A 14,814-nucleotide genomic window follows, 5' to 3' on the forward strand; every position below is an offset into this window, starting at 1 on the left:
TCCTGGCCAGGAGACGGCCAGGGCATTGCCCCCACCTTGCAGCAGGGACCCTGGCCGAGACCTCAGCAGGGTTCCTTCCAGGAGGGGCGCCCCGACAAGTGCCACCTTGAGGTGGGTTGTTTCTGCCCCTTGCCCTGAGACTGGGCCCCAGCAGACCTGTCCTGCTGGCAGCTTTTGGCTGGCAGGGGCAGGACAGAGCTAGGAATTTACCCCAGCTCCCAGCCATCTCTCACGGGTACTCACCCATGAGAGGGGCTTTAGGTGCTCCTGGCCAGGAGAAGGCCGAGGCCTCTGCCCCAGCCTTGCAGCAGGGACTGTGGCCGAGACCCCAGCGTGGTTTTGTCCAGGTGGTGTGCCCCCGACAAGTGCCACCTTGAGGGGGGTTAAGCCTGCCCCTTGCCCTGACACTGGGACCTCCCGACCTGTCCTGCTGGCAGCTTTTGGCTGGCAGGGGCAAGGCAGAGCTAGGAATTTACCCCAGCTCCCAGCCATCTCTCACGGGTACTCACCCATGAGAGGGCCTTTAGGTGCTCCTGGCCAGGAGAAGGCCAAGGCCTCTGCCCCCCTTTGCGGCAGTGACTATGGCCGAGACCCCAGCGGGGATCTGTCCAGTTGTAGCGCCCCCGACAAGTGCCACCTTGAAGGGGGTTTAAGCCTGCCCCTTGCCCTGACACTGGGACCCACCTGACCTGTCCTGCCGCCAGCTTTTGGCTGGAGGGGGCAGCGCAGAGCTAGGAATTTACCCCAGCACCCCGACATCTCTCACGGGTACTCACCCATGAGAGGGCCTTTAGGTGCTCCTGGCCAGGAGAAGGCCGAGGCCTCTGCCCCAGCCTTGCGGCAGGGACTGTGGCCGAGACCCCAGCGTGGTTCATGCTGTCAGAGTTGTCCCCGCCAGGTGCCACCTTGAGGATGGTTAAGCCTGCTTCTTGCCCTGACACTGGGACCCTCCCGACCTGTCCTGCTGGCAGCTTTTGGCAGCAGGGGCAGGAGAGAGCTAGGAATTTACCCCAGCTCCCAGCCATCTCTCACGTGTACTCACCCATGAGAGGGCTTTAGGTGCTCCTGGCCAGGAGAAGGCCGAGGCCTCTGTCCCCGCCTTGCGGCAGGGACTGTGGCCGAGACCCCAGCGGTGTTCCTGTCCAGGGGTTGCCCCCGACAAGTGCCACCTTGAGGGGGGTTTAAGCCTCCCCCTTGCCCTGAGACTGGGACCCACCTGACCTGGCCTGAGCAGCTTTTGGCTGGAGGGGGGCAGCGCAGAGCTAGGAATTTACCCCAGCTCCCAGCCATCTCTCACGGGTATTCACACACGAGATGGCCTTTAGGTGCTCCTGGCCAGGAGAAGGCCGAGGCCTCTGCCCTTGCCTTGCAGCAGGGACTGTGGCTGAGACCCCAGCGAGGTTCTGTCCAGGTGGTGTGCCCCCGACAAGTGCCACCTTGAGGGGGGTTTAAGTCGGCCTCTTGCCCTGACACTGGGACCCACCCGACCTGTCCTGCCACCAGCTTTTGGCTGGCGGGATGCAGGGCAGAGCTAGGAATTTACCCAGCTCCCAGCCATCTCTCCCGCGTACTCACCCTTGAGAGGGGCTTTCGGTGCTCCTGGCCAGGAGAAGGCCGAGGCCTCTGCACCCGCTTTGCGGCAGGGACTGTGGCCGAGACCTCGGCGGAGTTCCAAATTGAAGGGGCGACCCCACACAGTGCCATCTTGATGGGGTTCTTCATCCGAACTATCCTCAGATTCGCTTTCTTTCTTGGAACTGTTCTGGTTCTTCTTGGTGGTGCTGCTATCTGCTTTCTTCACATTAGCACTTTTTACAGATTTTTTACTTTGAGCAGCAGCTTTCTGCTTAGGTTTTTCTTTTTTCGATGTCTTTTTTGGTGGCGCCTCTTCACTTTCTTTATCTTCATCCTCTGAAGACTCTTCCTTGCTTTTCTTTTCATCTTCATCACTACTCGACTCATCTGACAGAATCTCGGGGTATTTGGTTCCTTTCGCTTTCCTTGCGGTTCCAGAACTGTTGCGTTCCTTTTTACTGCCTTTGCTAGGAGTCTTCTTAGCCTTTGGTAGTGGTTCGCCAGAAGGCTTTGGATGCGTTAGGAAGTTGAAGATCCTCTTCACTAGCTCACTGTTCACACCCGATCTCTCCACATCAAGCACTTCGCAGATGCTCTTCAACACGGCACTTCTAAACTTTTTCAACATTTCTTCCTTCTTTTTATACTAGGTACTTCCTTTCTCAAACGGAAAGCCACTGAACTGACCCACATTCTTCTTTAATGAGGACACTGTGCCTGGTCTATTGTAAAGTAGTTTGCGAAGATTTCTAAGTTCATCAGTTTTCTTCTTACTCAGAAAGAAATGTATCCTTTCAATTTCACAAAGTTTCTGTCCCTTTCCCTGTGCAATGGTAAATGGCTCCCTCTGCAAGGAAGAGACTTGCATGGTCAACCTCTCTACTTTTTTCTTTTCCCTCTTGCCTTCCACGATGAGACTCTTCTTTCTCTTCCTCCTCATCCTCCTCCTCGTCCTCATCTTCCTCCTCCTCCTCCTCCTCGCTCTCCGCTTTCGGGCCGGCATGTCGGGCTCCTTCTCGGATGCGCTGGGCGGTGGTGTCCTCTTCCTCCGCAGTGGGGCCGGCGAGGACATCTTGAGGACCTACGGGCGGGCACAGGCCGGGCGGCTCGGTCCCCTTCGCTCCCGCGAGCAGAGCCTGGCGGCCACCACCGTCCCCGCGCGACGTGGGGCAGCCGGGCGGGGAGCGGGCTGCAGCGCTCCATTGCAGGGGGACGACTTCTGGCCCGTCCGTCCGGAGAGACTCCCCAGGCGGGAAGCCGAGCGGCCTGGCTCTCTGAATCATTGTCAACCAACTCTCTTTATGAAGCGTTTCAATACTTACTCAAAAAAGCTATTTTAACTCCGACACAATAAAGCTATTGCTATGCATAATTATTTTTATACTAAGCATTGTCCTCATTTTCTTTATGGAACTTGTTTTGTTTAATAGAAATTCTAAAAGTTTCTGCAACCACTTTGAGAAATATGTTATCTAAACTTCAGGTAAAGTTACTAGCAACAATAAAACTTCTTAACTGATAAAAGAACCTAGAACTGTAAATATGAAATGTTATTTTTCTTAAATATCTGTATCATTTTCTGAAAAACTAAAGGGACCACTCTTACTCACTAGGACCTGTTTGTTACTCCAATTTAAACACAATTGTAACACAACAAAAAAATGTGCAATTTTTCAAAATTAAGCATTCTTGGTAAATTTACAGCTGGTAACTCTTAAAAAAAATCCAACTTTGAAATTCTTAGGACAGGATGATTAATAGGCTAAAATTATGGATAAATTTTTCATAATCAAAATTATGCTAAATAATTTTATTCCTTGAATTGTCCACAGTTTATAATAAAGAAAATGCAAATTGTATGTAATCTCACAGCAGAGGGCACTGGTTGCTACACAATATCCATGATTTCTTCCTTCCCTAGAGAACTCCAGTAATACACCTGGCTTAACAAAACACCTCACAGCCTCAAAATAAATTATATAAAATCAGCAAACCTAGAATAATGTGCTAAGAAAATGATTTACAAAATGTTCTTCTTTTTTAGTTTTTCCTTTCATAGTCTTTTTCTTAGGTTCTATGTCCACCATTTTACCTACCACCTACCTGGAATGCAGGCATAGTAGGTGGTTCTTTGACAACTTCATGTTAATAGGTGGCACTGAGGATTGAACATTTGAATTAAAGCTAGCAGAGCACATAGGAGGCTGGGTCCCTGAACACAGGATGAAAATCCTACCTACCTCGTAGTACTGCCTTTGTTCTTTCATATAAATTCCATCTAAGTTGGGTTAGTACCATTTGGATTTTCTGTTATGGTATAAACATAATCATAAATAGTATAGATCTGTTATCTTTTGATATATTCAATAAATATATCATAAACAGCATATACAAAAGTTCTAGTAATGCTGTCATGATTATTTTGAATAATCTAATATTTACCTAGCAATATCTCACTAAAATACATTTTACTTCTTTTTGTAAGGAATAACTGAGAAGAGGTAATGTCAGATGAAGTGATCACCATTTTATAGATGGTGAAATGATTACAGATGCTACCTAACTTACTCAGGGTCCTAAAACAAGAGGGTAGAACATATCTGATTGGCTTCACATCCTTAAACTCAGATTGCATCTCTTTGTACTAACCACACTGTCACATGCAACAGATCCAATAGATCCCCTCACCCACAGTATTACATTTCTTAGAACATACAATGAGGTTTCTGGTCCATAACAAACATATTCCCTTATTCATTGTATTAATAATTTCAATTCAGTGAAAAAGCATTCGATTCACAGCTGCATGGCTGATCAGAAGTTGCTTCATTGAGTGGCCCAAAGTCATTATGAAATCCCTTTTAGACAACTTCAGGAACAAGCACCTGTCACTGTGATCCAAAAGAAGTCAAAGAATTACAGCATGAATGTATGGAGACAATTCAATGCAGGGAAACAGCACTCTCTTAATTTTTACAGCCTATTGGAAATGTAGGTACTACTATACGGAAAGTGAGAGGGAAAAAGCTGTTGGGATATTAAGTAACAGTGAGATTTGATTATAGTTATTTGCATAATTAACCATGTAGTATAAGCTTACAAACTTTTATTTTCATTTTACCCACATGAATAAACTATAACACATGGAAGCACGAGCTGTGCAGTTTATAAATCCATGTACTGATTAGTAAAACACTAATATTATCCTGTTACAGAACCTGTGACAACCAGCTGAACTCATTATTTTTCTGTACGTATTGAGAACCCAAGAAATCAAAAGTTACACAGAGTAATGCAGACCTACCATGATAACATGTATACATGAATCTTGAAAGAAATATAAAGAATTTATTGTACTAGATCAATCAAGGGTTGGGATTTAGATGAAGATTTATGTCGAGAAGACATACCAGTCTTAACTTAGTCCCCAACTCTCTCTATGATCTTAGGTAGAAGACAACATCTTTAATTCTTGGTTTGGTTTCGTTTCCTGTCAAATGAGAATGACAAGATTGTCTCAACAAAAACATTGTTAAGTAGTAAAGGGAATAATATATGCAGGATAATAAGTGGAATAAGTGCTTTAAAAATACATTATCATTTTATAAGTAGATAATACTTAAAATTTTCTTTCCTGATTCCTCAAAATGTTTCTTCATGCCTTTTGAATCAATGAGGGTGTGAATTATTCCAAGATATTTCCAAATATAATTACTGTCATCAACTTGTTTCTATATGAACACAGAGTATACACACAAACATGCCCAAAGCATCTTGACCAAAAGTTATGCAGATTATTCTTATTTTTAAATATATCTGTTGATATATATGGTATACCAAAAACAGACTATATTCTTATCTTTTTTTTAAATCGACAAATTATTTGAGGCACAAGTAGGATGAAGTTCTTTACCTAAAATCCATCCTGTTGAATCATAATCTCCTGACGTGTAAGAAAGAATGATTTGGTATCATCAATAGCTTTAAAGATAAAGAAGAATGAGATCACATTCAGAATCCTAAGAGGAACAATTTCATCTTCCATCTGTCTGGATTTCAACAGAGCTAGAGAACATCATATCTGAGATCAGAAAATACAGAAAACATTCTCCATTCTTTGTTTATCAAATACAGAACTGTGTGTGCACTTTAGGGAGGAAACAAATGAAAACGTATAATGGCATGTAAAACACCCTTCATCAATGGTTAGAGTCTCACAAGGTGTGATGATACAACCTGACTGACACATCATCTATTCCGTCAAGAGTCTCCAAGTACAGAAGCTATTTCCCGGATCCTCTCAAGTTTCTCACTGGTTCTCTTTCTAATGCCTTGCTCCCTACCTCTGCAAAACACAAGGATGTGGCTGTCTCCAAGAAGCACTTCACAACACAGCAACTACACATTGTAGGCTTAGAAGCAATGGAATTCAAATGAAAACAAGATTGAAAATTAGGACTCTTTAATTCTGGATACACTCTTGCTCAGCATGAGGCAGTTTGGGAAAACAGGATATATGAGACTGCTTTTGTGGCACAGTAGGTTAAACTGCCACCTTTGATGCTGACATTCCATGTGACATGACAGAGGGTTTAAGTCCCAGCTGCTCCAGTTTCCATGCAGCTCCCTGCCAATGTGCCTGGGAAAGCAATGGAAAATGGTTCAAGTGCTGAGCCCCTCTCACCTCTTCGGAGACCTAAATGGGTTTCTGTTATCTGGGTTCAGCCTAGCACAGCCTCCCAGTGCTGAGACCATTTGGAGAGTTAAGCAGCAGCTCAAAGATTTTTCTCTGTCTCTCCCAATCTCAATATATCATGATTTTTCAAAAAAAATTATATTTGTGGGGGTTTTTAAAAGATGTATTTATTTTAATTGGAAATGCAGATTTACAGAGAGAAGGAGAGATAGAGAGAAAAATCTGTCTGCTGTTTCACCCCCCAAGTGGCCACAATGCACAGAGTTGAGCCAATCCAAAGCCAGGAATCACAGGAGTCTTCTGGGTCTCCCACACGGGTGCAGGATCCCAAACCATTGGGCCGGTCTCTATTGCTTTCCCAGGCCACAGGCTGGGAGCTGGATGAGAAGTGGAGCAGCTGGGACATGAACCAGCACCCATATGGAATCCCAGTGCATGCAAGGCAAGGATTTAGCTACTGAGTCATTGTGCTAGGCCTAAATAAATAAATATTTGTTAAAAAGAAAGTTGACCACAGAAATTAATATTGCCAACAAGAGGGAAAGGGAACTAGATATCCAAGAGAATAATTTATGCCTAGTTACAAATATTTTAAATATATTCTTTAAATTCTTTTTGAGAATCCTTCAAATACTATAAATAGCCTAACTTGATATCTCATATTCTCACAGATACAAAAACAAAAGTCTTTAAAAATATTTTATAATTAAGACTATTATTTCCCAAGTTATGAATATAATTTGATAATTCTTAAACAGCAACAGATAAGAAAATTCTTTTATTACAGATAAAACCCTAAATTTCACATATTTGGAAGTGCATATTGAGTTCCATGCAAACAATCCGCTCACCTATACCTGTGCACAGACATGCACACCCACTGAAGCATACATATACACAAACACACATATATGCACAACATGCTGCTTGATTCATTCACTGAATTAAAAATAAATCAGGGTCAAATAATCCCTTAAAAAACTGAATGTGGGGCCCAGTGCGGTGGCGCAAGTGGTTAAAGGTCCTCACCTTGCACGCCCGGGATCCCATATGGGCGCCGGTTCTAATCCCGGCAGCCCCGCTTCCCTTCCAGCTCCCTGCCTGTGGCCTGGGAAAGCAGTCGAGGACGGCCCAAGGCTTTGGGACCCTGCACCCGCGTGGGAGACCCGGAAAAAGCTCCTGGCTTCGGATTGGCATAGTATCGGCCCGTTGCGCTCACTTGGGGAGTAAATCATCCGACGGAAGATCTTCCTCTCTGTCTCTCCTCTCTGTATATCCGCCTTTCCAATGAAAAAAATAATAAAAATAAATCTTAAAAAAAAAAACTGAATGTGAATACCAAAAAATATGATATTGGCAAAAACAAACAAACCAACAAAAACAGACAAGGGGCTTCAACTAGAATAAACATATATTGTAGCCAAGAAGATCTTGTAAACATTTTGGTAGGTTTCTATAAAATATGTACTGGGAAGGCAAGTTCACCCTTCTCTGAATAACACTGGGAGAGCTAACCACATAACCTAAAGACTCAGAATCCGGAACTCAGTCTGAAGGGCAGGAAAGGACCACAAATTCCAGAGACCTCTTTTCTTGTATTTTGGTGTTTTCCTTTTGTATATGGTATCGATGAGTGTGTCGTGTGTTTATTGAGAAACCAGCCCTCACTAATATTCAGGGCTCTTCATTCTGAGTGCAGACTGTACTGGAAATTAATTGCTTCAGTGCAATCTGAACCACATCATAAATGTCATGTAGAAGTCGCAGGGAGTGAGGGGGCAGTGACAGCTCAATCCGCAGTTTCATTTAAAGGTGGGTAAAACACACTGCAACACAAGTGCTCTTCATCAATAATTTAGTCCGCAGTGTAAAGCCAAGCCGTGCCAAAGATGCCAGGGGAGCCGCTGCCTCCCTGGTTTTAATGACACCAGCAGGGAGGGGTTGAGGGGCCAGCTCAAATCAACATTCACTGCACATCTGGGCATGTCGGCAGATGAAGATATCAAGGACTGAGCTGACAGGACAAAGGGTTGAAAAAAGAAGTGTAACCTAGAAAACCTTGACTTTGCATTCTTTGTATAAATTCAAGGGAAATGACAGTTCCTAAGGTCATCTTATATAATAAAACTTCAGTGTTCTACATAGAACATTTAACCCTTTCCATCAGGTAATCAAAGAAGAGGAAAGTTTAGTTTCTTAAGTACCCTTTACAACTCTAAAAAATATTCCCATTTGTTGCCACCCCCTCCCAAAGAAGCTACTGTAATGAGCCAAATGCTAAGAGAGCTGCCCTGCTTCGACTTTTGTAGCCAAATTCCAGCTTTTCAGAGGGTTCAATACACCTGGAGGTCGCCAAGCTCTTCTTAATCCCGGGGAATTTAATATTTTGGCTATTTCACAAACTGTTTGCCTGAAACTCCAAATTTAGTTTGAGAACTGCTATTTTGTTGTAAAATAAGTCTTGCAAATTGGCATAAACATTCTTTTGTTGCCTTTTCTTTAAAAAAATAAAATGATACATACGTGTGTTTATTAACTGAAGGGTGCTGTTTCTGAGGTTTTAATGTAAACACTTAGGTAGAGAGTTTGAAAAATAAGAAATGTATGAATTACACACACAGCAATCATTTCTCATCTTCTGAGGACAGTGTATATTCCCAGGTTGTACTATTCTTGAAACTCCAGAGAAAAAAAATGCAATTAACTACTCCTATGTTTTGTATGTTTGGAGAACATCATAGCTTTACTAGGGGCTGACTGCATCCCCACATCCAGGAGACTCGGTCCTCACCAAAGGAGTATCACTAAGTTCCCATTTTCCCCAATGATTTTTTTCACCCCAACATCTGAAATGAGTAACATTCTCAATGCTGATTAGAGTTTTAAAAAAAACATCAAAACATTAAAATATTTGGCTGCATAATGAAGACTCAATCACAAGATATGTGATTTAGTAAGAAAACGTGAGCAAAAATAGGGAATAAGATTCATTTCTGATTTAATATTCTGGTAATGCTTAGTCCCTTTCAGATAACCAGTATTCATACAACTATTATCAAATATCTAAAATGTGTGAGGAAGCAGTGGCCACAATACTTTTATAAAGTATGAGTCCCCGGGGAGGCTATACCCTTAAAAGCTGATAAATCTAAATTCCTAGGTATTCCTAGGTATGGTCAGTCCATCCTGAAAATATACAATACAATTGCAAATACAGCTTTAAAATGCTTATTAGAATCAGTACATCTATTGGCAGTGATGATATTCAAAAATATAACCCAAAAAAGACTTAGTCCTGTAGATTATTATGCCTCTCATCAAATTCCTGGTACCTAGAAAATGTTATGGATCTCATCATTAGTCTGTCAGTTTCTTCTACAAACTCAAGCACTGCGAACTAGGCCAAAGATAACAGGTGGCAATCACGTAGGATTTCACAGGCTTTAGCCAGTACAATCTACTCCAACCCTTAGGATGGTCTTCCCTGCACAAGAAAATCTCACGGGTCTCGTGAAGCGTTTTATCAAACAAAACGTGACGTTGATATGCAATCCTCATCAAAAGTAAATAGTAGAGAATCTGTAATCAGGTAGATATTTGACAATGTAGAAACTTTGTGAACCCATAAATATGCCATTTGGTGGCTGATAAAATAGACACAATTAATGAAAGTCTTATTTTTCAGGTCCTAGTATTTTTGGCTTTTCTTACTTGCACTGCCATAGTTAAGATACAATCAAATGATTTAGCTCCCTTTAAAACTATATTTATTTATTCATTAATAAGAAACCAAGGTCACAGGGAAGGGGGGAGAGAAAGACATCTTCATTCATTGGTTCACTCGCTAGCCTGGCTGCAAAGGCCAAAGACTGGGCCAAGCCAAAGTCACGAACTAGCAGCTTCCTCCAGAGATCTCACCTGGGAAGCAATGGGCCCACACACTTGGGTCATTTCTGCTGCTTTTCCAAGGCCATCAGCAGGTAGCTGGCTGAGAAGCAAAACGGCCAGGGCACCAACCAGCACCTTATAGAATGCTGGCATCACAAGCAGCAGCTTTTAATCACTATGCCACAATGCTACCCTTTGATGTCATTTCATTTTTTTTTTAATTGTAAAGCCTTTATTTTCATGTTAAGAGCAGCATCTGGAAAATAAAATCTATCTGCCCATGCTTTAGAACTCTTCAAATCTGCAACATTTACATATAGTCATGTAGAGTACAGGTGGATTGTCTTGACATTGAACGAGATTTTTTGTTTTGGAGAAGTAGGCCAGTCAGCCGGGGGAAGATTTATAAAACACACGTTAATACATTTAATTAATATATATTATCTATCCAAAAAACCCAAGCCTTTGCTCTTTCTTAATTAATAAAAAGCACCTGCCAAAAGCGTGCCCAGAAGCTGGTAGATTCATCGCATCATTGGATTATAAAAGCCACCGTTGCTCCCTGTGCTGCTTGGGGTGCAGCATGAGACCTTCAACACAGCCTCAGCCAACCAAGCTGCACTTCAGGCTTGCAGCGGGCAATTGTGCTACCAAAGCAAAACAAAAACAAAAACCCAAAAAGCCCTGCACGTGCCCAGCTCCCAGCCTCTCCAGGCTCCTGGAGCCACTCCCAACTTCCCAGTCTATAAGCTTCTTGGTGCTGGTTCCCCCCATTCCTCGCCCTCCCTCTCCGGCAGACAGAGATCAAGGCTGGGTGGATGAACAAGTTCTCTAGGAGAAGCAGGTTAACAGCAGCGGCTAAGTCCCAAAGCGATTCTAATAACCAGGCATGAAAAGATTTGTGCTTACAACAAGCGGTCCTGATCACAGAAGCGCTTTTCCTGGGGGCTTTTCTCCCTGTCACACCAGAGGTGCCTTTGAACTTTGTACTTAGACCTTGCTCCACATGGAGCGGGTAGAGGTGGGGGACTGCAGGATAGCCACAGTCCCACGGCACAGCTGTTCCTGGTGGGCTTGGGGTGAAGTCCTTAGACAAATAGCCATCTTCCCCCTTTGTCCCTCCTGCCTTTGCCTGCCTGCCCCAGTAACTCTCCTCCAACTATGCTGAAGGCGTTCAGCCTGGTCTTGACCTTGACACCAAAATAAAACAAACCCCCAAAGTGCAATAACCTACCAGATTTTTGTTTTTTAAGTGTCTCCTTATGCAGGGAGCTTGCCAGTCCTCCATGGTGGTTGTTTCTATGGGGTGGAGGTGGAGTGGTGGGAGGGAGATGAGGTTGTCTCTCCTCCTACCATTTATGCTCTTCGCACCTTCAGCACGTGGACAACACAGAACTTAGAGTTAACGACCGGGTGAACTGCTCCCTTCTGCAGGAGTGGGGAGGGCGGGGGCTCCTGCACACCAAGTCACTCCAAAGGACTCCAGAGTGCGGGGGTGGGCAGTCACGTCCTGGCATGAGAAGGCGCAAGGCTGTCGTCTCTTACCAGACTGGACCCAGGCAGGGCAGCGCGCCTGGGGTCTGTCTGCATGCACCCACCCTGCCCCCCTGCCTTCCCCTCCAGGATGACCCCCAGCTCAGTAGCCCAGAGTAGAGGGTGGGACACAAATTGTCTAGAAAGCAAGCACACGCTCTGGGTGAGGTGGTGGTCCGGTGCCCTTCATGGTGGGAAACAAAAGGGAGGGTCCCCCTGGGGTGGTCTGTCTGGTCGTGTTGCCCCCACCCCCAGTGTTCTCCACAGATAGGAGTACAGAGGGCGGTGGGGTAGAGGGGGAATAGTAAGGATGGGGGCTGAGAAAAATCAGGCTTATTAAATCATGCCCAGCTTGGATGGCTGGGTTCATACCTCCTCCACTGACACTCCCCTTTCTCAGTGTCTTGAAGGGTTAAAGGCTTACTTAGAGAAAGCAACGCAGCCACCATCAGGCCTATGCCAAAGAACCCACCCCCACCACTACCTTCCGTGTCTTCTGCTGGCAATTATGCTGGCCAAACAGTGCCAAGAACACGGTGTTAAGGGGGTGGAGGTGAGGGGCTCTGAACAGCTGAGATGTGGGTGAGGCCAAGGAGCAAAGGAATGACTTGCTGAGGATGGATGGAAACCAAGGCAGAAACAATGGACTTGGTAGAAAACCAGGGCAGAAATGTATGTTCCCTCCCTCATTGCCTCCTCCGGAAGCAAGCTCTCACCTGACCCACTCCACCTGCCAGCTCTCCCAAGGTCAACAGAGAAGACCCGGGAAGTCAGTGCCACCGTAGAGGACAAGCCCTGAGAGGCTCCAAGGTGTGATGTCATTCAAATAACATCATCCTGCTGCTTCCCACCCAACTTTCTAGCCTGCCCCCTGGATGGGGCTTCGGGCTGGTGGCCTCCCACCTGAGTGTCCATGGGAGTAACACGGGTCAGAGAGATGCTTTTTCTCTGGAACTTAAAAAGTCTTTCACCAGTGGTGTCTTCCAGTGTGAGATGGCGGAGCGGTGGGGATAGTGCCCCCGTTGAGGACCACGGCCATCTCGGTCGGCTGGTACACATTGCTTCTGAATGGAGCACTGGGTCTGTGCCCCAAGCCTGCGCCATGCTTCTTGCCCACGTTGCCGCCACTGCCTCCGCCACCACCGCCACCCTCCCCGCCAGCGTGCTTCTTGGCCACGCTGTTGCTGCCGCTGCTGGTCTTCCTCCCCAAGCTGCCACTGCGTTTCTTCCCTATGCTGCCACTGTGCTTTTTCCCCAAGCTGCCATTGGAAAATCTTGCTGAACGGCGAGCTGAGCTTTGCTCGTCCATTGAGAAGGCTTTGTTCTCCATATATGTGCGTGGCAGGTGCATGTCATCGAATGCTGTCTGTCGCATCCTTGAGTGTGCTGTGTCAAAATAGTTGGGTGGGTTTTCCTGCAGGGATGGCAGGAGGGTGCAGTGGACCTCAGGGATGTCATGGAAGACGACAAAGATCCAGCCGCTGGCCACCAGTGTGATGGCCAAGGTCGGATCGTTCCAGGCCTCTTCCTGGTGCAGCATGGTGTTGCCAAGGAGGTACATGGACATCCAGGCCACCCAGATGAGCACTGAGAGGAAGGAGGTGATGAGGAGGAAGGCCCCATTGAGCTTCCACCGGTGGAACTTGCCACACAGCGTGAAGAGGGACTGCCCAGGGCCGCGGTCAGCAGCACCACGACGTAAATGAGGGCCGTGACGAAGTCCATGGGCTCGTATGCACAGGACGGCTTCGTGTCCCGCAGCACAGTCAGCACCAGCCACTCAGTGGCGATGATGACCTGCACCATCATCAGGCACAGCGCCAGGCTCACCAGCTGCCACCCTGCCGGGCTCGAGCCCTGGCGTACCAGCCTCCGCACGTGCCATGTCAGGCTGAGCAGGCAGGAGAAGCACAGGGCGAACAGCACGCCCCAGAGGAAGCGGCGCACGGAGCAGATAGTCTCGTCCATGCGGATGATAAAGGCGAAGGTCAGTCCGAAGAGGCCCAGGGTGCCCAGGAGGAAGAGAAACAGCAGGCAAGCCGGCTTCCTCTTCTCCTTGTCCCGGACGCACGGCAGCCGCACCATCAGGATGAACATCAGGAGCAGTGTGATCAGGGCACCCGCCCCGGCCACTGCCTCCACCACGATGCCCCAGACAGCATCCAGGTCACACAGGGACACATACTGAGGGAGAAGGTCCAGCCCGCAGCCCCGGGATGTGCTGGCATTTTCCGAGGCCATAGAGGTGGCCATCAGGAGCAGGAGGCAGGCGAGCACCTGGTGGGTCCTCATCTTTCTTCCTGACGCCAGGAACGTGCGACCCCAGCGGCTCCGCAGCGCGCCGGCGCTCCTGCTGGCCCGGGTCCAGTCACATCCCTGCAGCGCGGCTCCTCCGCCCGCCGCTCCCGCCTCACTGCCCGGCCCTCCGAGCCGCCTGAGGCGTCCCCTGGCCGCCCGCCCATTTTTAAAAAACACAAAAAACAATCTCATTTCCTAAGAAGATACAAAAGTGGCTAATGAGTCAGGAAGTATTAAGTTAAACATTATGAAATTGCTGACACTTTACTGTATTTTTTTAACCTACAAAAGTGCAATTTCATATGACTCACCATAGTTCTCCACTTTTTTAATAGTTGAATTAAGTAACTCTAGGGTAGTATAATATTTGTTAAACCATCTATTCAATCATTAGATATTCTGAAGCCTAATCTAGAGACCATGATTTTTGGCTCTAGATCTTTTTTAAGGCATCTGGGAGTAAGACTGCTTGATTCTTATGGATAAATTAAGAGAGATCAAGAAATGGGTAAGACTAATGTTAAGACTTTTAATTTTAAAAAAATTTATTTAATATAAAGAGTTTTTTTAGTAATATAAAGTTTTTGTTTTTTATGTTAAAATGCTAATATATTCAAATTTCTATTAAGAGATACTTCATTCTATGAATGGACAAACAGGATCTTTAACTTTATCTTAAAGAAAATAAAATATGGGTAACTGCTTTTCTACTTTTGTGCTTTTAGTGTCCAGTGAAACAGAATCATGATGCTGCCTCATGTTGAAAACTGCTACAACTCACCAGCAGTAAGACCTGAGGACAGACTTGCTGTGAAGGCTTGTAA

At 45.8% G+C, this 14,814-nt stretch overlaps 1 protein-coding gene and 1 pseudogene across 1 annotated transcript; both read right to left on the reverse strand.

Moving 5' to 3' along the window:
- Positions 1-1,575: 1,575 nt before the first annotated feature.
- LOC121164592 lies at positions 1,576-2,647 on the reverse strand (annotated as a pseudogene).
- An 8,673-nt stretch (positions 2,648-11,320) lies between these two features.
- Positions 11,321-14,182, reverse strand: LOC121164591 (G-protein coupled receptor family C group 5 member B-like). The gene is given in 4 exon segments (XM_040992728.1): positions 11,321-11,669; positions 12,696-12,787; positions 12,884-13,363; positions 13,366-14,182. Coding segments are annotated over 4 exon segments (1,497 nt in total). The 3' UTR covers positions 11,321-11,561.
- Positions 14,183-14,814: the final 632 nt, after the last annotated feature.

This window comes from Ochotona curzoniae, unplaced genomic scaffold, assembly GCF_017591425.1.
Source record: "Ochotona curzoniae isolate NIBS_2020 unplaced genomic scaffold, NIBS_Ocur_1.0 contig_872, whole genome shotgun sequence".
NCBI classification, from domain to species: domain Eukaryota; kingdom Metazoa; phylum Chordata; class Mammalia; order Lagomorpha; family Ochotonidae; genus Ochotona; species Ochotona curzoniae.